Below are 25,226 nucleotides of genomic sequence, written 5' to 3' on the forward strand. Positions count from 1 at the left end.
GCTCAGCTGCTCCAGAGGACACTGGCTCCCGAAGGTCCGGGGGAGGCCCGCTGGGGCAGGCAGGCCGCCCATGCTGCCGTGGGACCCCGCCCCTCTCCGGAGGCTGAGCGGGCTTCTGCTCGGGGTCTCACCCACCTCCTCCCCCCCACCCCACCCCCAGCAGTGATCCCCGTCTGCCCCTCCTGAGGGGCGGCCCTGCTGCTCCCCACCCAGATGGCTGGTCCTCCCCACGGGGCCAGCCGTGCTGCCCACCTGAGCGGTGTCCTGCCTCGGGCGCACCCCTGTCCCCTGACCCTGCCCGCGGGGCACCCACCCAGCTCGGCTGAGCACCGACGACTCGCCAGTCTGCCCCCCACTGCCCTCAGCCCGGCCAGTGGCCTGAGCACACACGCGCCCAGGACTCCAGGCCCTCCACTCCCCCATCCTCCCAACCCGCGGGCCTCGCACTGGCTCCGGGGCTGAACCCACATCAGCAGCCGTCTGTTCCCCCCGAGCCCCCTCCCCGGGGCCCGTCTGTCCAGGATGACAGGCGCTCTCAGCCCAGCCAGACATGCCGCCCAACTCCGGGGGGGAAGGACCCTGAGGGAGCTGCGAGGCCGGGCCAGGCTCACCTTCCTGGGAGGTTCCCCGCAGGCCGCCAGACCCCGTCCTCCGGCCTTCCGGGAGCACCCTCCCACAGGCGCTGCTGCCTTCAGGCCAGTCAGGGGCCGCGGGCTCCAGGCCAAGCGGCGTGCCTGGGGGTGTGAGCAGGCATGAGGGGTCCCCATGCGGGTCTGCGGCCTGGGGGCCCCCGCGGCTCGGGCGGCCAGGCAGCCTTCCTGGGGGGCCCTGTGCCCGGGGACCCCCCACAGAAGGTAGGGGGTGCTCCAGGCCAGCCTCTCGGGCCCCCCCGCTGGGGTCCCTTGAAGCCGGTGGGAAGCTCTGGGCCTCAGGGTGGCCCTCGGGACCAGTGTGGTGCAGGCCCTGGGGAGATGAGAGAGAACTCAGCCCCGAGCAGAGGACCAGAGAGGGGGAGAGAGGGGCCCCCCGAGTCGCGGGTGCCCCGCTGCTACATCCCCGGCACCTGGAGGCCCTCGGGCCGGGTGGGCGCTCCGCTGGGGCCGGGCTGGCTCCGCAGGCTGCACAAGAAGTGGCGGATGTAGAGAAGGTGCTGGTAGACGCGCTCATCCGGGCACTCCGCGTCCAGGTCCACCTGGAAGCCCTCGCTTGGCAGGACGATGGGCGGGGGGTTCTCGTAGGACTCCAGGACCTCCTCTGTGGGGGCGAGGGGCTGTGACCTTGGCCAGGAGGCGCTGCCTGCGCCCCACCCGCCACCACCGGACCCCAGGCAGGTCTGCCGGGGGAACGTGAGCCCCACGCCCTCCCCGGTGCCCCTGGCCCAGCACCCACCCACGCTGGGGGCGCCCACAGCCATGCCAACTGCACCCCACACCGTCACCCGCGGGCATGGCCCGCCTGCGTGCTGGCCTCCACACCGGGAACGGGGCTCCCCATCCCCAGACAGAGCCCCCTCGCAGGCCTCGGACGTGACCCCGTACAAGGGGGGACCGTGCAGAGTCCAAGCCCGGGTGAGGAGGGGGAGACGGGGGCGAAGCCACTTCTGTCTGCAGCCCACCCTGCGCTGTCATCTGTCACACTCTGCTCACGATGAGACGGGCGCGGCTGACTCACATAGAGCACGTGCACGTGTATAGGTCTGTCCCCGTGTGCGCAAGCGTGTGCACACGGCGGGTGTGCTCAGGACCGCGCGCATCGAGCCGCCCGGTGTGGACAGCCTGCCCCTGCCTGGTGGCCGAGCGCTGCGCGAGGCCCCAAGGGGCAGTGGGGACCTGTGACCGAGCCCGGACCTCGGGGGCCAAAGGGAGCCCCAGCCCCGGGCCGCCTTCCTCCTCGGGGGTCCTGCCCTGCCCCCCCGGGGATGGGGCATCCAGGAGCCCACGGACGACACCCCAGCTCGCAGCCCCCCTGACGGGCCTCACCTGACTTGAAGGCGGCGGTGCCGTCCTGGGCGCCCGGCTCCCAGGCGCTCATGGGGCCCATGGCCGAGGCCAGCTGGTACTGGGTCAGCAGCCGGTGCAGCTGCGCGGGGCTGAGGGCGGGGAAAGCGGCCCGCAGGCTCGCCCAGCTCATCTGTCACAAGAAGCTCCAGGTCACAGGCCACGGAGCCCACCCCATGCAAGGGGGGCTGGCCTGCCTTCCGGGGAGCCCCCGGAGGCCAGGCGGACAGTGAGGTCTGCAAGGGGACCGGCTCTGGCTGTGATGGGGACCAGGGAGGGCCCCCGGGAACGCTCAGACCGCCCCTGCCTTCTGCAGGGGGAGCCTCCTGGGGAGGCCGGCACTGGGGGGCCCGGGGGTCCGGGGTGGGAGAGCGCCCTCCGGCCCAGGGCTCAGGACTCCAGGCAGGAGGCCCTCGTGGGGAACCTGGGGGGCGGCTGTGCGTCCGCTCCTGGGAAGCGGGAAGCCGCGTGCCCGTGACCTCCGGGACACGGGTCTCCTCCCCGGGAAATCGCAGGGGCGCGTCCTGGTCTCACCGACTGTCCTTTACCTTCCTCCTCTCTTCCTTTTTCGCTTGACTTCCCTGCCAACATCAGAGGCCTGGGTGGGGTCACGGGGGGCCCTGAGCTGCATGGGGGCAGCCCCATCCTCACTGCACCCCGCACTCAGCGAGGGAGTCAATGGGCGCCCGACGGCCGGGCACCTCCTTCCCATCTCACAGGCTCTGATTTCTGGGAAATTCCCCGAACTTCAACTTCCAACTCTGCTACTGAACTTTGCATCTCTGCTGTCGCAGTTTTAACTTCCAAGAATTCTTTCTGTTCTCTCATTTACAGCATCCGGTCATTATGTTACGGATACTCTGCCTCCTCTTTACGAGAATGTCGGCGGTTTTTAAACAAGCTTCTTCTCCCTAAACGATCTGTCTCGAGGCTGGCAAACGACGGTGCCAGGCGGTGAGTGACAGCTCGGGCAGGACTGCGGGCGGCAGGGAGCGAGCCCACAGGGCTGCCCGCCGCCCGGCAGGAAAGGGCCTGGTGGCCGCATCCCTCCCAGTGACAGCCGCGTCACGGCGCAAGTGAAGGAGGCGGGCAGCTGCCATCCTGTCTCCAGCTGCTCTTGTAGCAAGCGCACTCGAACGCGGCAGCGAGAACAAGCACAGCCTCGTGGGTCTCGGGGTCAGACTTGGGGCAAACCAGGGCAAACCGAGCACACTCAGGCTTAAACCGAGCGTCGGGGGCCGCGCCCCCCTGGCGGTGCCAGGGCAGGACCCGCTCCTGTGGCTGCAGGGCTGAGGTCCTGCCGCCGTGCCCGGCCGAGGGCCGCACCCGAATCCTGGAGGCCGCTGCGCGCCCCCAGCCCGTCCTCTGCCGCCTCCTCTCCTGTCTCTCTGACCCGCTCTTCTGCCTTTTTTTCCTTTTATGGAAGTACAGTTGATTTACAGTGCTCTGTTAATTGCTTAATTATGAAGTAATTTTATACATACAAGATCATAAATGTGTGACTCTTTCAGACTCTTTTCCATTATGGTTTATTACATCATGGTAAGTGTAGCCCCTTGTGCTGTAGAGAAAACTCTTGTTGTTTACCTATTTTATGTAGAGTAGTTTGTATCTGTTAATCCCAAATTCCTGATTTCTCTCTTCTTCCCTTTCCCCTCTGGTTTGTTTTCTGTGTCTGCAAGTCTGTTTTTGCTTTGAAAACAAGTTCCTTTATATCTTATTTTAGATTCTGCATACAAGTGATAGCACATGGCATTTGTCTCTTTCTGACTTACCTAGTATGATCATCTCTAGCTGTATCCACGCTGCTACAAATACCATTATTTCATTCTTTTTAATAGCTCAGTAAAATTCCACTATATACATGTACCACGTCTTCTTTACCCGCTCCTCTGTCTGTGGACACTCAGGTTGTCCCACTGTCTTGGATGTTGTAAAGAGTGCTGCTATGAACACTGAGGTGCATGTGTCTTTCTGAATTAGAGTTTTCTCCAGCACCACAATTCAAATTCATCAACTCTTCAACACTAAACCTTCTTTATGGTCCAACTCTCATATTCATACATGACTATTAGAAAGACCGTAGGTTTGACTCTATGGACCTTTAGCTGGCAAAGTGATGTCTTTGCTTTTTAATATGCTGTCTAGGTTTGCCATAGCTTTTCTTCCTAGGAGCAAGCATCTTTTAATTTCGTGGCTGCAGTCACCATCCACAGTGCTTTTGGAGGCCAATAAAATCTGCCGCTATTTCCTCCTTTTGCCCATCTATCTGCCATGAAGTGATGGAACTGGATGCCATGATCTTAAGTTTCTTGAATGTTGAGTTTTAAGCCAACTTTTTCACTCTCCTCTTTCACCTTCAAGAGGCTCTTTAGTTCTTCACTTTCTGCCATTAGAATGGTATAATCTGTACATCTGAGGTTGTTGGTTATTTCTCCCAGCAATCCTAATTTCAGCTTGTGATTCAGCCAGCCCAGCATTTTGCATGATGTCTGCACACAAGTTAAATACGCAGAGGGACAATATACAGCCTTAATGTCCTCCAGTTAATTTCGAATCAGTCTGTTGTTCTATGTCCAGTTCTAACTGTTGCTTCTTGACCTGCTTACAGATTTCTCAGGAGGCAGGTAAGGTGGTCTGGTATTCCCATCTCTTTCAGAATTTTCCACCATTTGTTGTGATCCACGCAGTCAAAGGCTTTAACATAGTCAATGAAGCAGATGTTTTTCTGGAATTCCCTCATTTTTTCTATGATCCAACGGATACTGGCAACTTGATCTCTCTCTGGTTCCTTTGCCTTTTCTAAACCCGGCTTGAACATCTGGAAGTTCTCAGTTCACATACTGCTGAAGTCTAGCTTGAAGGATTTTTAACATTACCTTGCTAGCATATGAATTAAGTAGTGTATCATATGGCAACTCTATTTTTAATTTTTGAGGATTCTCCACACTGTTCTCCATAGTGGCTGCACCAATTTACATTCCCACCAGCACAGGAGGGCGCCCTTTTCTCCACATCCTCTCCAGCATTTCTTAGTTGTAGGCTTTTTAACAATGGCCATTCTGACAGGCATGAGGTGATACCTCTTTGTAGTTTTGATTTGCATCTCGCTAATAACTAGCAATGTCGAGTATTTTTTCACGTGCCTTTTGGCCACCTGCGTGTCCTTTTTGGAGACTGTCTATTTAGGTCTTCTGCGTATTTTTGATTGGGCTATTTTTTGATACTGAGCTTTATGAGTTGTTTGTAGATTTTGGAAATGAAGCCCTTGTCGGTCACATCATTTGCAAATATTTTCCCAGTTTTAAGGACTTCTGAGCTTAGATGGGGCTACCAGGTGACCGGGGTGACCTCCCCACCTCGGGTCCTTCACCGCCACCTGTCAGCAGGGCCCCCCGGGCCACTGCAGTAGGTCAGGGACGAGACGCAGACGTCCTGGGCCATCACCCTGCCTGCGGGGGGAACAGCTGGGGACTGGGGGCTGCAACTGGAGCAGGGCACAGCGACGCGCTCCGGGATTTCTGCCTGGAGAATCCCCGTGGACCGAGGCGCCCGGGGGACTACAGTCCATGGGGTCCCAAAGAGTCGGACACGGCTGAGGCACACACAGCCCACATGCAGGGACTGCAAGCTGCCGAGCCCAGAGCGACCACCGCCCCCCAGCCCCTCTCACCTGGATGAGCTGGGCGCTGGGCGTGGCCAGCAGGTTGAGCGTGCAGGAAAGCTTCCGGAAGAAGTGCTCCCCCGCCTCTCCGAAGCCGGCGCTCCTGGTCCACTCCAGGAGCTGCTGCAGGCGGGCAGAGGCCTGGACGCCCCTGGGCCAGTGGAAGCAACTCAAAGAGGGGCCTGGGGGGAGGGATGGAGGGAGGGTGACACGGAGCCCTCGCAGGGCAGGCAGGCCCACCCTCCCCCAAGGTAGACAAGCCCGGCGGGGCCCCAGCCCTGTCGCCTCCCCCCACTCCACCCAGGCCTCTGGACAGACGGGAGACCTTCCTTCACTTTCCAAGCTTCACCACCTGCTCCCAGATCCCCTGGGGGAGGCGGGAGAACCCGTGGGCAGGCCCCACTCGCCCGGCCCCACGCCCCAGCGCTTCCTTAGCCAGAGATCCTGGCAACCCTGAGCCTGGGCAGGGTGACAGAGGAGATGTGGGCACCAGTGAGGCTGGGTCAAAGGTCACACCACTTCCCTGAGCCCGTCCCCTCCTCTCAGGGGCCCGGGGCCGAGTGGGGATAGCAGGAACCAGGAAAGGCCGGCAGGCCGCCTGCACACGCTGCCGGGCGGCCCCGCACCCCATCCTCCCCGAGGCGCCTGCCCGCCGGCCTCCCCCGGGCGTGCGCCCGCCTCACCCTTGTCCAGCAGCTGGTTGAGCAGCAGCGTGCCCGAGAAGAAGAAGAGGTAGGCCAGCACCTGCGCGGCGATCTCGGGGTGCACCTGCAGCTGCTGCAGCAGGTCCAGGGCAGCCTGGTAGATGGCCACCACGCGGCGCAGCTCCTCGGGCAGCGGGGGGCCCGAGCTCCAGCTCTCCCGGCACTCCGACTGGAACGGGGGGCACTCCAGCAGAGCCGGGAGGCAGACATACAGGGACTGGGCAGAGGGAAGCGCGGCTGGCAGAGGCCCGGGCCCACCCTGGCCACACTCGCGTGAGCCCCAGGGTCCGCAGGGGCCCGCAAGGGGCCGGGACGGGCGGGGCCGCTGTTCCCCAGAGCAGCGAAGCGGGGGGCTCACGCGATGGAGGGACAGCGAGCGAGGGGACGGGGTGCTGGGCCGGGGTTTGCGGGGACGGGAGGGCCGGGGCCGGGGGGATGGAGGGGCTGGGGGGATGGAGGGGCTGGGGCCAGGGTTTGGGGGGACAGGAGGGCCAGGGCTGGGGCCGGGGGGGGGTGGGGGCCGGCACTCAGGCCCCAGGCGCGCGGCGCAGTACCTTGGAGACGTAGTAGACGCACTGCTGGAAAGCGTAGAGGACCACCTCCTCCAGCACCGCCATGGCCTCCTCGCTGGCCGTGAGGGCGCAGGAGAACAGGGACTCCTTGGAGCCTGCGGGCAGGGCGACACCGTCAGCACGGCAGGGTGCGGGCTGGGGACACAGATGGGAACCTTCCGGAACCACCCCGTGGCCTCTTGAGAGCTCCGTCCAACGCCTCCTCTTGCGCTGGGAGAATGAGATAGACCAAAGCCACGGGCAGCCCACCCTCCCAGAACCGGCCTGCCACACCTCTCCCGGGCCCGGCGTCCCGAGGAGCTGGCCAAGGTGGACGGGACCCAGGCCCCACGCCTCCCACCTGAGGACGCTGAACCGGGGCCAGCGCAGCAGGTGCTCGTGAACGGGCCGGCTCAGGACTCAGTCAGGGCCCAGTGCCCGTGACAGCCGACCCGGCCCCGGTCACTTCTCACCAGGACCCAGATCAGAGGGCCCAGGCCAACGCTCCTCCAGAGACCATCACTCAGGAGAGCAGTGTGTTTTCCAAGAAGAGCCCACACGGCCCCTGTGCGCCGCTGGCCCCCAGCGCCCCGGTCGCCCCGCAGGAAGCCGCGCCGTCCCAGCACAGGGCAGAGGCCCCGGGCCCTTGGCACCTCGGGTCCAACGGACAGCAGGCAGGTGTGGGCAGGGCTTCCAGGCTGGGCAGCGGCCAGGGTCAGGGTGTGAGTGGTTCTAGGCGACTCCCCCAGGAGGGGCTCCGGTAGAGCCAGGGTCCCCAAGAGCAGAGGCCCCAAAGGTGGGGCCACCTGAGGGAGGCCCGAGCGCACGGTGCCCTGGGGGAGAGGGCCAGACAGGACCCCAACCCTGGCCTGCACGCTCAGCCCCAGTTTCTCTCTGTGAAGACAGGAGGCCGCCCGCACGGCCGTCCTTCCGCTGTGCGCCCTGCGCCGCCTTCTAATCAGCGCAGAGTGTGAACCCACGTCCGGGAATCTCCTCTCAGGGTCGGAGGGGGCCCAGGAATCGACGTGAGCCCTAAGCCAGGCCCCCCGGGAGTACAGGGCTGGGACCGCTCGTCAAACGGAGAGCAAACAGTGTGAGCCCATTAGAGACCCGCCCTGCAGACATCACCACACACCATCAAGGACTCGGGATCCTTCACCCCATGGCTAGCACCCCAAGAACCCACCCGACCAGGAAGCCAGAGGCCTGCGGGGCCCCATCCTGGAGTCTCCATCCTGGAGTCTCATTTGAGAATCTCCCTGGGCTTCAGAAGGTCCTGAAACTTCAATACTTTGGCCACCTGATACGAAGAACTGACTCACTGGAAAAGACCCTAATGCTGGGAGAGATTGAAGGCAGGAGAAGAGGACGACAGAGGATGAGATGGTTGGATGGCATCACCAACTCGATGGACATGAGTTTGAGCAAGCTCCAGGAATTGGTGATGGACAGGGAAGTCTGGAGTGCTGCAGTCCATGGGGGCTGCAAAAAGTCGGACACAACTGAGCGACTGAACTGAACTGGGCTTCGGGGGAGAAGCCAGTGGGGAGATTTGAGGGCCCCAGGCCTGCGTCCTGCAGCCTTGGATGCCGCTTGCTCATCTGAGAAGGCAGATCTACACCCCTGAGTGGGTGCCGGGGTTCCGGTGGGATGAGCCAATGGAGAGGCGGCGGCAGGGGACCCACAGAGCACGACCCCAGGGCGGCCCCCAGCAGATGCCCAAAAACCCCCCGAAGCCCCTCCACCCACAGGCGCAGGCTGCTGGGGTTTCCAACTAAGCCAACACCCACATGAGCCTGTCAGAGGGCCAGGAGCCTCGGCCTCCCCCCACCTGCATCCTGAGCCCTTGGGCCCTGAGGACGTCCGCCCTACATCTCGGATCTGAGGCAGAACCTCCGAGTCTTACAGGAGAATTTTAAATGAATAACATAAACACCCCCTAGATGGGCTAACGTTTTATCTGCCCATGTGAACAGGCTCTCTCGGTAAAAACTTCAGGCAGAAAAGAGTGTTTGGGAAGGACAGCTCTTCCCAGCGCTCAGGACGTGACGTCCTGCCCCAGCGTCCTTCCCACAGACGCTTCCTGCTGGGGAGCAGGGGGCCGGCGCCCCTCGGCCCGCCCTCGGCACTGGGCTGGGGCTCCTGCCCGTGCTCTCTGCAGCCCACATGCCCCCAGACCGTGTTTCCGGGGCTCAGGCCCTGCTGTGGCTGCCCCGGTCCCCGGCATGGGCAGAGGCTGGACCCCCTCTCCCAGCGTCGACTAGGCTACACAACATCTGGCCTTGGACCAAAAGTACCTCCCTCCTGAGAGCGGAGGCAGCAGCTGAGGGAGCGGAGCCCCCCGCTTTATGAACGTGAGCCGGACTCAGGGTCCCTCTGCAGGACACGGCGTCTGAAACTATGAGACAAGAAGGGGCGTCGGTGGGACTCACGAGGGGTTGGGGAGACCACCTCCAGGCTGACAGCCTGCAGGAGCCCGGCGGGGTGGGGGAGAGCCACGACGGGTGGCCTGGGGGACAGAGCGCCCAGGAGCCACCGGACGAGGTGCACAACGTCCACCCAAGGGGAAGGCACCAGAGCGCCAGGTCGGCGGGCCCGGAACGCAGACCCACGGACACAAAGGAGCCATGGCCCGCACCAGGCGTCCACACGGGCCCAGGCCCCCCGGCCCCCAGAGCCTCAGAAAGCAAGACCGGCCACAGGGAAGAGTCAGACCCACCTCCCCAGCCCCGGCGGGTTCCGCCCGGGGCCTCGGCCCCCACGGCTCAGCTCAGCCAGGCCTCCAGCGCCTCAGCCGTCTCCACAGCCGGCACCCCCGCGGCCAGCTGAGCACAGAGTGGGGCCGTGAAGCCTGCCCACGCCCCACGCCCCTGGCCACCATGAGCCCGTCCTCCAGGAGCCGGGCCGGTTGGCATCGGGTCCAGCAGGGGCATCAGGGCCAGGGCCTCAGGCTGACGTGAGCACGGGGCCACGTCCCAGGGAACAGGGCTGGGTCAGTCCACGGGCACCCTGTGTTGCCGCCCGGCCTCCCCACAGCCCTGCGCAGCCGGACCTTGGGCTGTGCCCCTGGGCAGCCGCCACTCCAGGGAGGCTGGCAGGAGGGAGGGACGCACAGTCCTGTCCAGGCCAAAACCGAGCTCTTGGGGCCCGGTCCGCACGCCCAGCCCTGCCGCAGGTCAGCCTGTCGCTCCGTCCCGGGACCCACGTCCGCTGAAACCCCGCATGCCTCAGAGCCAGGCCGGACACCACCTTCCCCATGAAGCCCTGCAGACCGCCCCTGGGAGCCCCTTTCCCACAGGGCGTCTTCAGCACTTGCCGCTTTAATCAATTCTCCGCATTTCCGTCTGAGTCTCCCATCACACGCTCGTCTCTCTCGCGGGCAGCGCGCCTGTCTCTGAACCTTGGCCGCGTGTAGGAGGGGCCGTGCCCGGGGAGGGAGCTCAGAGGGGCTGGAGGGTAGGGGCTGGCGCACGGCTCACCTGTAACGTCGAGCTCCTCCTCCAGGCTCTGCATGTAGAGCGGGCACCTCTGCTGGACGAAGTAGAGGAGCTCCACTGCGTTGGCCATCCAGAAGAGGATGTGCTGCAGGTCAGGCGCCAGGCCGGCCAGGGAGCAGCTGGCCGCGGACGGCGGCTCGGGGCTGCCGGACAGAGACCCAGCGTCACCGGGAGGCCGGCCCACCCCGTCAGCGCCCTGCGTTGGGCTGGGCAGTTGGACTCAGACCCCGAATGGCAAGAGGCGCGTTACCCACGAGCCTCAGGAAGGAGCGTCTGCGTCCCCAGAGCAAAGGCCTCTGGCGGATGCGCGGTCTTCACATCCTCCCTCAGAATCAGGTCACGCGGGCAGGGGGGCCACCCCGGGTGTTCAGGAGTCAGAGAGCAGGGCCCAGTTCTGCGCTAACAGTGGAACGAACAGGAAACGATGACATAACTGCTCGGGGGGTGGGCAGACGGGCGGCTAAGCGCAGTAGGATGTGGAAGACGATGGGGAGTCAGTGGGTCGGGGGGTCACGGGGGTCACTGGAAGATTTAATCATCAGGAAACACACCAAGGGCCCCAGGCACTGACCCACGGCTCAGCTCGGGCAAAGGCGCTCACGTCCCCGGGGAGCCGACACAGGCGGGGCCCCCAGGCACGGAGCTGGGCTCCCGCCCCAGTCTCATCCCTCCTGGGGGCCAGCCGCCCGGGCCACCCAGCGCCTCTCCCTTCCCCGGGGACACTGGGGACCTTGGGGCCCCCTGCCTCCACGGCCAGGCGGCTTCCGCCCATCTCGAGCCCTTACTCCCGCATCTCCAGAGCCAGGACCTGGGGTCCAGGTCGCCTGCGTTGTGACAGAAGCTTCTGTGCTGTCCTCGCCGGTCCCAGGGGGCAGCTGAGGGGCGGGTGACCCTCGTGTAAACAGCAGCCCCGCGTCTCTCAGTCCGGCTCCTCCCCCGCAGCAAGGCCGGCTGGGAGATGGGTGTCCCAACAGCATCCTCCACCAGGTCCCTGACCACACCTGCCGAGGCTCCGACAGGTGAGCAGGGATCCACGGACGAGCAAAGCAAGCCCCCCGGAGGTACCCTGGGTCTTGGCCGGGTGACCGCAGCTGTGCCTCTCACTGGCGGATTCCAGGCGCGAGGCAGGTGCTGCAGACTTCATGCAAGGACAGGGCCGACCCCCGCTCTTCGTCCTGCCCGGGGGGCTTGCAGGAACCCAGAGCAGCTCGCAGACTCCAGCTGTCGCGGTGACCGTCACGCTAGGGGTTCCGGGGGTCAGACCACAGGCCCGGCCAGGAAGCGTCGGGAGGGCTGGGTCCCCCTCTGAGCAGCTGGCCTGGGCCCGGGGCTCCCTTTCCCACGTCTGCCTCTCCTTGTTTTTCCCGCTTATCTTGCTCCCCTCGTCCATCCTCCTCGCTGGTTTGAATCACACACGTCTGTGCACAGGCGTGGGGCGCTGTGTCCTCACTGCTTGGGGCTGTGTCCACATATTGCGGCACGCCAGGCCTCCCTGTCCTCCACCACTTCCCGGAGCTTGCTCAAACTCATGTCCATCGAGTCGCTGATGGCATCCAACCATCATCCTCTGCCATCCCCTTCTCCTCCTGCCCTCAATCTTTCCCAGCATCAGGGTCTTTTCCAGTGAGTTGGCTCTTCACAGCAGGGGGCCAAAGTATTGGCACTTCAGCATCACTCCTTCTAGTGAGTATTCAGGGTTGACTTCCGTTACGATTGACTAGTTTGATCTCCCTGCAGTCCAAGGGACTCTGAAAAGTCTTCAACACCACAGCTCGAAAGCATCAACTCTTCGGTGCTCAGCCTTCTTTATGGTCCAACTCTCACATCCAGACAAGACTACTGGAAAAACCATGGCTTTGACCAGACAGAACTTTATGTCACTAAAAAAGGATTGTGTATGCATGCAAAGCTGCTTCAGTCATGTCCGACTCTGTGCCACCTCATGGACTGTAGCCCGCCAGGCTCCTCTGTCCATTGGATTCTCCAGGCAAGAGTACTGGAGTGGGTTGCCATGCCCTCCTCCAGGGGATCTTCCCAGCCCAGGGATCAAACCTTCTGTCTCCTGCGTTGGCAGGTAGGTTCTTTACTACTAGCGCCACCTGGGAAGCCCATTAATCTTCTTGTCAGAACCGAATTCCGTTTTGTTTCCACGTGTATCGCCCTTCTCAGCCTCACCCAGAACTCAAGGGGACGGACAGGCCCCCACATAGGAACAGCCCACCAGCAGGGCTCTGCTGTCAGGCCCTGATGTGGTCGGCGCTGAGGCCGTGCCCCCGGCCAACCCGGGTGGCGCTCTGGGGCCCCAAGGAGGCGCTGCAGCCTGGCCCACCGCCCAGCAGCGCCTGAGTGCGGCCGGGGCCAGAAAGGCACCGTCCACGGAGCGGAGCCCGACCAGGCAGTCACACCAACACAGAGGAAACCGCTCACAGGACGAAAAGGCAACCGGCGGATAGGAGAGTTTACAAACCACACACCAGCCAAAAGGGGTGAGTTTCCAGTACACACAGGAACTCCTACAACTCACAAGCAAAAACCCTAATAACCCAATTCCAGACGGGCTAAAGATGTCAACAGATGTGTCTCCAGGACAAGTCCTCAGCCTCCCTGATCACCAGGGAGACGCAGGTCAGACCACAGGGCGCGGCCACGTCACACCTGTCAGATGTCCACAGCGGGAAGACCAGAGACGGGAGCTCCGGGGGCCCAGCGGCCAGGAACCCGCCCTGCAGGGCCGGGGAGGCGGGCTCTGTCCCCGGTCAGGGAACGAAGCCCCCACATGCTGCAGAGCCACGGGGCCCACACACAACGAGGGAGTCCATGCGCCTCGGCCAGAGCTCCCACCCCGATGCAGCCAAACGCGAAAGTCAGTATTTAAAGAAGAACAGACACAGAGTGTCGCAGAGCGCGTGGAGAAACCGGAACCCCGTGCACTGCTGCGGGAATGCGAACTGGCGCAGCCGCTGTGGGACGCGGCACGGAGGTGCCTCAGAAACATAAACCAGAGCTTCCTCATGACCCAGCAACTCCACTTCCGGGCCAGCGACACTCGGATGCCCATAAGCCCCAAGGGGATTCTCAGCCCAGAGGGAGCGTCGCCGCTCAGACCCCAGCTCCCAGCTCCATCCCTCCAGGTCCCAACAACGATGTGGGAAGGAGGGGGGCGATGAGGCTTCCTCCCGCTCCCCTTACAGGACCTACTGCAGGTGGACGGTACCCCGCAAGCATGACAGCAGACACATGCCTTATAAATGGGCCCTCTTCACCCGACATCCTTACGTGAACAGTTCAGTTCAGTTGCTCAGTCGTGTCCAACTCTTTGCGACCCCATGAATCGCAGCACGCCAGGCTTCCCTGTCATCACCAACTCCTGGAGCTTGCTCAAACTCATGTCCATCGCATCAGTGATGCCATCCAACCATCTCATCCTCTGTCGTCCCCTTCTTCTCCTGCCTTCAATCTTTCCCAGCATCAGGGTCTTTTCCAGTGAGTCAGCTTTTCGCATCAGGTGGCCAAAGTATTGGAGTTTCAGCTTCAGCATCAGTCCTTCCAATGAACACCAAGGACTGATCTTGCAGTCCAAGCGACTCTCAAGAGCCTTCTGCAACACCACAGTTCAAAAGCATCAATTCTTCGGTGCTCAGCTTTCTTTGTGTTCCAACTCTCACATCCATACATGATTACTGGAAAAACCATAGCTTTGACTAGACAGACCTTTGTCAGCAAAGTGATGTCTGTGCTTTTTAATATGATGTCTAGGTTGTCACACGAACAGGGATGAGGCAAACCCCTGTGGACCGCAGCAGGACTTGTGGCCTCAAGAGCCCCTCGCCGCCGATGTGCAGTGACCACACGCAGTGTCTGCCGTCACCACGCATCACGCTCCTTCAAGGGGCCGGGTGACCACGGCTTAGAGTCTTTGACACAAACACAGGCGTGTTTGCCAAGGCAGTTCCCTGCGGTGTCTGATCATCTTTACCGTTAACGCCAAATGGTTTTCCCAAGTCTTCCAGCATCGAGTAAGAGTAGATACAATGCTTCTGGTGAAAACCGACGCTGGAGAGCCAAGACCGGCTGCCCCATCTGGACCGCGGAGGTGTCCGTTTCCCCAAAGCAGCAGGTTCACGTTAGCACAGTCCTTACGGGAGCGAGGGAGGCGACGGCTTCCGAGAGGGCCGCGCCCGCTGTGTCACACGCTCCCGACACACAGTTCTGCAGACATGGAAGGACCCCCCAGAGACAGACAGACGCTTTAGGACGGACTGGTTGGATCTCCTCGCAGTCCAAGGGACTCTCGAGTCTCCTCCACACCACGGTTCATGGAAGTGCAGAGCAGACCCCGGCAGGGGTGGAGGGAGCTGGGTCTGAGCCCCTCGGGAACCAGGGGCCAGGTGGGGGGGTGTGCAGTGACGGGACCATACTTACAGGAGCGCCTGCTTCTCTGCCAGTTCTTTGGTTTTCTCCTACAATCAGAAACAGGGAGAGAGCAAAGATGAGACAGAGAGGCCAGCACGGCTGTGTGCAGTCAGACCACCACCGACGGCAGCTCCCGTCCACGTGCTCACGCGGCTTCCTTGCCGGGGCATCCCGTACCCAGTGACCTGGTCTAAGCCACGTGGGACCTGTCTTCCCATTTGGTCGGACCTCCCAGCACAGAAGGGACATTTCACACCCAGCTCTCTTACGTAACAACTGGCCAGGCAGGGAAGAGGAAAAACGGGTCAAACGTTTGACAGGTTTCAGAACAAGGATTCCAGCAACTCTCTGATGGTGAAGCTACGTAAATGCACTTTTAAAAGCCAGTCCCCGGAAACAACAAGCAGCTGCACGTGGGCTTGAGTTTGTACAAGCGCAGTTCCACGTGCCCACGGGGACTCAGGCCTAGCCAATGTTTTCTGTCCCTTTTAATCAAGAAATCACTCTTGGAACTCTCCTGGCAATCCAGTGGTTAGGGCCCCGCACTTCCACGGCACGGGGCTTGTGTTATGATCCCTGGTCTGGGAACTAAGATCCTACATGCCTAGGGGACGGCCACACATACATACAAATAAAAAAGGAAATGACTCCTGCTTTAGTGAGGGTGGCCCGGCATGGCCCCAACAGACTCCCTCTCGGGCTCTCTCAGCACTCCCGGCGCCTGAACTGAGGAGACGCGTGAGCGCCAGGGAGGGGGGCTGCTGTGAGAACGAACCAACACCCAGCATCGGACAGAGGGCAGACTCGGGAAGGGAGGGTCAGCCGTGGAGCTCGGGGCCTCCGACAGCCAGCCCCTGCACCCGCCCGGCCCGGCCCCACCACTGACCCAGACGGTCTCGCGGATCAGCCGGGCTATCTTGAGTAGCAGCTGCCCGAAGGAGCCCGGCTCGAGGCGGGTGGCCGAGTGCTGGACGCAGACGCAGAGCAGGAAGGCGGGGGTCAGCGCGGGGTCATCGCCGCCCGGCTCCACCAGCGTCATGATCCGCTGCAGCAGCGTGTCCTCCACGTCAGGCTCGAACTCCAGCTGCAGCGGCCGCGGCCGGGGCGGGGCGGGTGCGCTGCGGGCCCGGAGCGGGGCGCCGCACAGCCGGCAGCTCTGCGGCGCGGCCCGGAGGCGGGCCAGGGCCTGGGCGGGCAGCGGGCGGGCCTGCGCCGGGTCTTTGAACAGCAGCAGGTAGTGGAGGCCCAGGGACAGCAGGTCTCCGTGCCGCAGCACCACCGGGCGGGCCCCCACCTCGGCGAAGTTGACCGAGACAGGCGCCCCGGGCAGCGGCTCCAGCACCAGCTGGGCCCCCGCCGGGCCCGGGCCCGAGGGCTGGCACCGCCGCAGGGTGCAGTGCAGGGGCAGGATGTCGGGGGCCGAGAGGCTGATGCTGGGCTTGCTGGACGGGGTCCTCTGGCCCACCGTGTGCCGCTCCCGGTTGAGCACGTACACCAGGCTGTCCTGAAACGCAGACACCGGAGATCAGGGGCTGGACGCCATGCCAGCGACTCCGTCCCTGCCAGCTAAGCTGCCTGGGGCGCCCAGCCTGGAGCGCGTCCTGACTGCAGCCTGCCCACAGCCTGCCCACCCTGGGCATCCACCCCGTCTCCCAGGCACCAGGGGCGACTCCAACGGAGACGTGAGAGGCGGCCCTGCACACAGTGGGGGCCACGGGAGGCGGGCACCGGCCCACAGGAACCAGTCCCTGGGACTCGCCAGCCCCCCGGGAGAAGCGGCAGACTCCCCCCAAAGCCAGGCAGGTAGCGACCTAAGAGACAGGTGGGCGGGGTCGGTATCAGGTGAGCCCCAGGCTGGGATCAGCAAGGAGCTGGGAGAGCCCTTCCCAGGGCCCTGCTGCCTCCTATTGTAGCTGCACCAGGGAATGTTCCGGAAGCAGAGGGCAGGGAAGCCTCAACTCTCCTCCAGAGTCCAGGACCAACCAAAGCCACCGCAGCCCCCAGCCCCAGCTGCAGGCGTCCATCTGAGAGCCCCGCCCCCCGCCCCCGGTCCATCTGAGAGCCCCTCTCCCCCCATCTGAGAGGCCCCCCCACCCCCGTGAGGGGCTCACGTGCTGCTGGCTGTATCCCTGCAGAAGCAGCAGGTGGGGCGACTCATAGAGGGAGCAGCGCATGGCGTCCTGGGCAGGCTCCTCAGCGCCCCGGGCAGCGGCAGGCAGGCCGGCGGCCGAGCTCAGGCTGGTCTCGCTGACCGTGCGGCGCAGCCGGGCTGGAGGAGGGCTCCGGGCGCCCCCTGCGGCTGGGGCTGGGGTTCCCTTGGCGCGGCTCCGCTGCAGCCTCCGGGCTTGGGCGTTGATCCCTGAAAAGCAGCCGGGCGGGGTGAGCAGGGCCCAGCCTCCAGCTTCAGGCTCAGGCCACAGGAGCCACTCATGCCGGTCACTGCGCCGTCCAGCGGGCCTTGGGGAGCCGCAGGAGTCTGCCCACGGGCCGCACCCTGGAAGACTGGGCACCCTGGGGGCTCCTGGCAGCCCGGCCGTCCTGAACCCCAAACACCCCACAGGAGCCCGACGGCACGCTGCAGTGGGTCCCTGCGGGATGCCAAGCCCAACCCGTCCACTGGCCCACCCTGGCACCCTGGCACCCTGCGTGTGCGTGCGCGCTGGTTAGATGAGACCGCTCATCCGCCCCACATCCCACAGGAGGAAGCCGCCGACTCGCCGGGGCCCCCCAGCCCACCACTCGGCGCACAGCTGGTCCTTCCTGGTCCGCCTCCAACACGGCAGGTCAGAGGTGTGCTGTGCCCACTCGCGCACACACACTCTCACCCCAGGAAAGCCTTGGACAGACCTGTGCGGGTGGGACGCGCTCTTCACACTAGAGCCACACTGAAGCTGGGAAGCCACCCGGAACTCTGGTCTCCCGTCACGGCCGCGTCCCCGGCCGGCCAGGGCTTCTGCTCTGAGCCCTCCGAGAGCCCCCACAGCCGCTGTCTGCAGCGTCCTGCCCACGACCACTCCAGACAGAAGCAGACACCGCCGGGGGAAGGGTGGGGGCAAGCGTGGCCAAGGGCGCTGCCTTACCAGGCGCTGGCAGCCAAGCCGGAGGGAGACAGACCTGCTTCCAGCAGGAGAGGGAAGCCGGGCCTCTGCAGCCCACAGGGGGCCGGGGCTGCGGGAGGAAGGCCGCTCCGCTCAGCCCAGCCGCAGCGCGAGCTGTCTGCCGGGGCCGGGGCCGCTGCCGCAGAGCCGAGCCTGGCCAGCACTCGGGCAGGGAGCCGGGGGAGAGGCGGGGTGGGGGCAGGAGGCAGGCGTGGAGGAGGCAGCCCTCTCTGTCCTGTGTGCCGGCTGGAGCATCGCTGCCGAGCCCCTGCCCCCCTCCCTCCATAGAGGACATGCCCAGAGCCGCCTCCCAGAAGCGAGGGCTCCCAGGCGGCAACAGAGCCCAGAGGGTCGCCCTTCCCTCCCAGACCAGGACAAGGCCTGGAGCCCGCGGCCAGGGTCCCCGGGACTGCAGGAGACGGGCGTGGTGTGGCGCCAGCTCACAGCCACCCGGGCCCACTCCTCCAGCTGGGGTCCGGCCCCGCAATGACCCCTCCCAGGCCACGGCAGGGCCTCTCACCCACCCGCGCTCAGAACTGCCTGGAGTGCTGAACAGCGCCGCCAGCCCGGCTCCCAGGGCCCCTCCGCGGGCCCCGGGGGGAAGACGGGGGCAGCTGGTGGCCAGGGTCGCTGGACCACCAACAGCACGGCCAGCACGCGGAGCCGACACGAACGCTGCAGACCCCGTGGGGGCACAGCCAGGACGACCCTCCCGTGCGGACACCGAGCAAGGACGGGGACCGCTTGCCCGGCAGGACGGAGACACTGCCCGCTGCCCGGGGAGGCCGGGAGGGCGGGAGACCTTTGTTCACACGGGCCAAGCCGCACGGGAAGCGCCCTCGCACGTGCTTGTGGTGGGATCCCCGTGCAGGTAAAGCTGTTTGCAAAAGCAGACAGAAAGGCACACAGCGCACTCTAGAACTAGGCTTACAGGCCGGGGGATGGGGCCCGGGGGCCTACCAGGACACGCGGAGCATCACACCTGCACACACTAGGACACGCTTCAGAGACAGCTGTGTGTGCCGTCTACTCACTCATAAAAACTAAATAAACAAGATTTTTTAAATGTCCAGGTCAACTCAGGAAGGGAAGTAGGCAGGTGTCAAGTACATTACAGTCTATCCTTTATTTTTTAAAACTTCCTTAAAGTCCAAGTCATAAGCACGACGCGGTGTCCTCCCCTGTGAGGACTCTGCAGCTGCCCCGAGGCGGGGGGATCGCCGTGCGGCCAGTCGCTCCAAGGAGGTCGTAGCTTCCGGGGTTGATGCACGTGTCCCAGTGCCGCGCAAAACCAGGGCAGCTCTGCCCAGCTGAGCAGACCCTCCTCGCTGAGCCTGGGACGGGGACGCGTCCCCGTATAGCGGGAGGCAGGATGCGCGGGCAGCATCGCTCCTGGACGGGGTGCCTCTGGCGGGGAAGGGGGTCGCACCTGGGGGAGGGGTCCCTGATGGACAGAGGGGCGGCATGTCCTCCAGGCACGATGCTCGCGGCTCAGGGAAGGAGCGGGCTCTCCTCTGGCAGCAGCACTGCAGGGCGGGACCCGAGTCTCCCCCATCAGACGCTCCGGGCCAGGCAGCACAGGCAGCGGGGGACACCCCACCACACGGAGGTTCCTGCGCTGGTCCAGGCATCCCGTCCTCTGTCCTCTCTGCCAGGAGAGAGGCGAGGACCCTGGACACGGCGGAGGGGACGTGAACGTTGGAAGCAGCTGTCGTCAGGGCTCCAGAGCAGCCCTGGGAAGAACAACAAGCCTTTTCCTGCGTGTCAGGACGTTCTGGACAGTGTTAGGTTTGACCCCGGGGCCCTGTGTGAGCGTCTCTCCCAGGAACCAGAGGGTCTGAAACAAGACACACAGTTCGGAGAAGTCTCTGCTGCTCACCCCAACCCCCGCGGCTGGGGCAGGACTCGGACGTGACTGGGATGGGGGGCTGACAAGGCAAACGAGCCTGTGCAGGCGAGTTTTGCTAAAACGGGGTAACTGAGACGACTTCAGGGCCCTAACAACAGCTGGGGACGCGCTGCTAAGAGAGACTCGGCCACAGCCATGGCGAAATCCCGAGTCAGACCCGCCTTCAACACGCCCTCTGGACTGGAATGCTGTTTCCAGGTCAGCAAAGGCTGCATAACGCAGCTCCACGACAACCAAGTGACCCGTGAGCTTAACGTGAAGCTTTTTTGTATTTGAAACGTACAACAGAGACCTCAGGATCGTCTGAAGAGCATCTGCCTCCTACATGGCTGGCCTTATTCTGTGCACTTTACATTTAATTCCATTTCGTTCTCTCATTATAATAAACCCTACAAAGGAACTGCAGTGAAATAGGAATATGCTACCTGGCTTCCCAGGCTCAATCTTCCCATGGGCAAACACAGTTCTAAACAGAAACGTCTATGCGCACCCACCTCCCCACAAGGAGCACGTGAGGCCTGCCGACCACTTCTGTTCATGCCGAACTGGGGTCCCAACCAGTACAGTCACATCCGAAAAACACACGGGCCGGGGGGAGGACTGGAAAAATAGAAACCTGTAATTATTTTAGAGACGATGTGACTGTGTACACAGAAAATGCAAAAGAATCTATGGACAAACTATTAGAAGTAAGAAATGAACTTACTCAGCAAGGGGCCTAGATACCACATGTAAAGAAATGCAATACTGTTTTTAAATACTAGAAACAAAGAGAAAGGGGCATGTCATTACAAATGACACCATTTATAACAGCGTCAAAAAATAGGAAACAAGGAACAAATCTTCCAAAAGCTGGTAAGACCACATCACTGAAAACCACGAAGTGCTGCCGACAGAAATGAAAGAAAGTGAAGTGAAAGAGACAGCAAGCGCGAGAGGAAGGGGAACGGTCAGCGCCCTGCACGCTGCGGGGCGGAGGCTCTGCTGCTGACCGGCAAGGCCACTCCGCGGTGGGCGTCAGAGGCACGTGCCCCAGCAGAATCACTGCAAACAGGCCCAAGCTGGAAACTACTCCTCTCCACCAATAGCAGGATGACCAGGTCAACTGTGCTATAATACACCGAAAAGACACAATAAAAGGCCAGAATGATGTGGGCAGGTACTAAACACCACTGGAATGCACTTTAACACTGTTAGCCTTGTTATGTCAATTTTATTTCCATTTTTTAAAACAGGCTTTAAAGACCCTCACGTGAAAGGCAAGACCAGAAAGCTCTCCAAAGAGAACGAGGGGAATATCTTTATGACCCCGGAGACTGGGAAGGACTTCTCACACAAAACTGAGACAAAAACACTGACCACGAAGAAGAGAATGAACAAAACCAGCCACGCTGACAGTTTACTCATCAAAAGACGCTGTAAGTAGAATCTAGAACATCATCTCATAGATCTGGAGGAAACAGTTACAACACGTATCGCTGATAAAGACTAGAAACTAGAATAAACGACACCCACAAATCAATACAGGGCTTCCCTGATAGTCAGTTGGTAAAGAATCCGCCTGCAATGCAGGAGACCCTGGTTCAATTTCTGGGTCGGGAAAAAAATCCACCAGCTATGTAGCGAGAACTGGGTACAATCCCTGGGTTGGGAAGATCCCCTGGAGAAGGGAACGGCTACCCACTCCAGTATTCCGACCTGGAGAATTTCATGGACCGTATAATCCATGGGGTCGTGAAGAGTCGGACGTGACTGAGCAACTCCCACTTTTCACGTTTCAACAAATCAGTAAGGAAAAGACCAGACAACAGAAGATGCACAAGAGCAGAGCACGCACTTGAGGTCGCCAATGAGCTGTAAGCCAGGAAGCCAGCCTCGCCAGGTCAAGTGAAAACACGCACCCTCAGCGTCCAGCCAGTCCCGGCCAGGTGCGCACCGCTGGGGGTCACACGCAGGGGCCAGGATGCTCGGGGCACGTGGCTCCCAGACTCACTCGCGGGGGGGCAGGCCACGGCTGGGAGCAGTGTGATGGAGGAGTCATGAATCCACCCGCACAACTCAAAACAGGTAGAGCCAAACTGTCACAGGCAGAAACACACGGGCGATAACACTGAGGAACACCGAGAAGACGACCGCTACAAAATCACGACGGTGGTTCCTTCTGGGGGGGGGGGGGGGGGGGGCGGGGAGTGTGGCCCTCAGGGCAGCCCCAGGGGACAGCAAGCCGAGTCCACGTGCCCGCCTCACCCTTGGTACTGACCTACGGCCCACACAGGGTGCCTCCAACAGCCCCACACCCGACCGAAGCCTCAGGACCTGCCGCCACACCTGTCCGGGCGGAGGGCATCCGGAGGACGCCGTGGGCACCGCGCAGGCACCGAGCCTCACATCCATCCCACCGAGTGCCCAGCCTCCTGCAAGCGGCCACAGGCTGCAGTAACCCCTGTTCCAACCAGCATGAGGACGCGTCCACACCAGCCGCTCTGGAGGTCGGATGCTGCCAGTTCTGCAGCTCCGTCTCTCCCCAGCCCCACCCCGGCACGGATCCTCGCCCGCCACCCAAGGAGCTGACAGATGCCCACCTTCTCACCAGCGGCCCAAGGGTTCAAGTCCCGGGCAAAATGCAGATGTCCTGCGCTTCCCAGCTTCCTCGCCAGGGCTGAGCGGAGAGCCAAAGACACCTCCACGGCCCACGGCCCCACGTCCTCCCGCCACACTCCAGCTGGGACGTCTTACTTCTGGAGCTGGGTCATGGGTGCACAAACAGGTCACTAGGTTACCCTCGGTCTTGTTCTCTACTGGAAGTATTTCAAAATAAAGATGAGGAAAGCAACGAGAGGCGGGTACAGACTATCAAGCGTAGATGGCTGGTGAACAGGCTAAAATCCACTGCATCTCACAAACACTAGAGGAAACACAAACTAACATGACTGTGTCTCCCGGTCTAGCCAGCAGAGGCTCTTTAAGGCCAGAGCCACAGGGGAACGCAGACGAGGTGAGACGGGTGTGCTCGGAAACTGCCCGCGGGGGCATCACCCGGCACCGGTCCTCGCCAAGGTCAGAACTAACCAGGGGCCCGGCGCCAACCACGTCCTGTTAGACACGCACAAGCCTGCATCTGAAAACACCACCATCTCTCCAGGAATGAGTCCCACCTTCAAGTTGCTATCCTCCAGAAACAATCAGAAAGGAACCAAAGATGCTTACATAAGCATTACTTAGAAAGGTGGGAAACATTCGGAAGCCTCACTGAGGACACAGTTACGCAGACCACCCCCCGCGACACACTAAAGGTGGCGCTCACAGCATGAGTGAGTACACTGGGTTAGAAAAAGAGGAAGAGCTCCATACACAGGTGGATCCGAGTTATGTAAGAAAATAAACTTGACAGTAAGAAAAGAACGAAAGGCACCGAAATGTTAAAAGCAATTCTCTTTTGGAGGTAATTTTACAGATGATTTTTACCCTCTGTATTCTTTTTCTTATTTTCCAAATTTTCAACAATAAAAACGTTTTCAAGTACCAAGCAGGGGCTTCCCTGGTGGCTCAGTGGTAAAGAATTCGCCTGCCAGTGCAGGAGACACGGGTTCGAACCCTGGTCCGGGAAGATCCCACATGCCGCAGAGCAACTAAGCTCAAGCACCACAACTACTGAGTCTGTGCTTAGAGCTGGGGAGCCGCAGCTAGGGAAAAGCCCGAAGAGCAACGAAGAACAAATCAATTAAAGTAAAGAATGTTTTTAAGCAAGAACAGCCTTAAAGTACGGAGGAGCATTATCACCGTGGTAAAACCCGGACCTTCTCCTACTAATTAGGGCCTTAATCAGCAAGAGCAGCGTCTCCGGGAAGGCTAATAACCTAATTAAGATAATGGGTAACTGAGGAGATCAAATGCTTCGGCCACTTGTCAGCCCGTCACAGATGGAGACGGGCCTCCCAGAGCCGTGCCAGAGACAGATCGGCGTGGCGGAGGCCGGCGTTTTCTCTAGCTGAAACCGAAGGCCCTGCTGGATTCCCCAGAGACTCCTCCAGCTCCCCAAGAGGGAATCCTGGTAAACACAGCAGCACCAGCCCAGCCGGCACCCCAGGCCTCGCCGACCCACGGGAGGGGCTCCTTGACCCCCCGGCACTCAGCTGGGCATGCAGCCGTCCAGCCGAGCCCAGCACCGCTCTGCTGGTCCACAGGGAGGAGCCTCCCTACCCCGGACGCCACGTCTCCAGATGCCCGCACGGCTGCCCACGCGCATGCAGGTCGCAAGACAGAGTCGACAAAACCACTTTGAAAATCAAGCGAGAAGACAAAAAAGAGAAACTAAGAGAGAAAAGATCACGGAAAGATGGCCGTCCAGGAGACACCGAACCTGGATAAGAGAAGGCCCAGGAGGGGAGATCCAAGGACTGGGGTGATTGTTCAGAACCAAAGAACAGGCGTTTTCAAGGTAAAATGGCCCATTATAAGTCGCTAAACAGAGTAGAGATAAAAAATGCATAAAGGGCCAAAATACGCAAAGAAAATTTTAATAACCTTCATAAAAAAAGACAATATGGACTTTATAAACAAATATGATAACTGCTCCTGGAGTAGGAAGTGGCAACCCTCTCCAGTACTCTTGCCTGGAAAACCCCATGGATAGAGGAGCCTGGTGGGCTACAGTGCATGGGGTCACGGAGAGGGGGACACCACCGAGTGACTGACACACGGCCAGGATGACTGATAACAACCATCGTTATTACATTAAAAAAAAACATCTGACACAAAGGGTACAGACACACTGAGTCTGTGCCATGAGCCTGGGGGGAGAGACGCTGTGTTTCCAGGGGGAGAAGGCAGGGATTAAGTCCAAAGGAGCGAGAATCATGTGTCACAGCTTCTCCCAGAGGGAGAGTTAGAAGACACGGAGTGAGGCCTCCAAAATGCTAGGAGAGAAAGTATTTTCATGTAAAACTCTATATCCAGCTAAACTATTAATCAAGCATTAAGGTAGAATAAAGACCTTTTAAGCAACTTCACTTCCCATGGACACGCTCAGGCTGCCACTGGAGAAGTCAGTCCTCCAAGGCCAGGCGTAAACCTAGAACCAGGAAGAAGGGGGCAGGGGGTCCCCTCTGCAGAGACACCAAGGAGGGGCGGCGAGAGCGGGCAGGAGAGCAGCCACTGCCAACTGGATAAAACCCACACACATCTGAGCATCCTGAGAAGAGATACCGGCAGAGGACCGAGGAATACTGAGGGAAAAGTACCGAGGAAAAAGGGCAAACAGATAACAACGACAGCAGTTAACTTCAAAGAAAACAGAAGCTGAACGAGAAGAAAAGGTCATCTTTGAGAACACTAGTCCTCACTGTACAACGCTGTCTCTGGTCATAAGAATGCAAACACTGATCACAAATCCA

The 25,226-nt window shown here is 61.3% G+C and overlaps 1 protein-coding gene across 2 annotated transcripts in view; it reads right to left on the reverse strand.

Annotated features, from left to right (window-relative positions):
- Window positions 1-25,226, reverse strand: part of RADIL (Rap associating with DIL domain) — a 56,902-nt gene that overhangs the window by 1,957 nt on the left and 29,719 nt on the right. For both annotated transcript variants that reach the window (XM_065923728.1, XM_065923729.1), the window contains 10 exons: window positions 16,938-17,185; window positions 15,713-16,330; window positions 14,836-14,873; window positions 10,396-10,556; window positions 6,920-7,032; window positions 6,345-6,582; window positions 5,671-5,843; window positions 1,980-2,130; window positions 1,064-1,254; window positions 612-963 (listed from right to left, as the gene is read on the reverse strand). In XM_065923728.1, coding sequence (XP_065779800.1) covers window positions 612-963; window positions 1,064-1,254; window positions 1,980-2,130; window positions 5,671-5,843; window positions 6,345-6,582; window positions 6,920-7,032; window positions 10,396-10,556; window positions 14,836-14,873; window positions 15,713-16,330; window positions 16,938-17,185 — 2,283 coding nt within the window. The remainder of the gene's footprint in view (window positions 1-611; window positions 964-1,063; window positions 1,255-1,979; window positions 2,131-5,670; window positions 5,844-6,344; window positions 6,583-6,919; window positions 7,033-10,395; window positions 10,557-14,835; window positions 14,874-15,712; window positions 16,331-16,937; window positions 17,186-25,226) is intronic.

Source organism: Muntiacus reevesi, chromosome 2 (assembly GCF_963930625.1).
Source record: "Muntiacus reevesi chromosome 2, mMunRee1.1, whole genome shotgun sequence".
Classification (NCBI taxonomy): domain Eukaryota; kingdom Metazoa; phylum Chordata; class Mammalia; order Artiodactyla; family Cervidae; genus Muntiacus; species Muntiacus reevesi.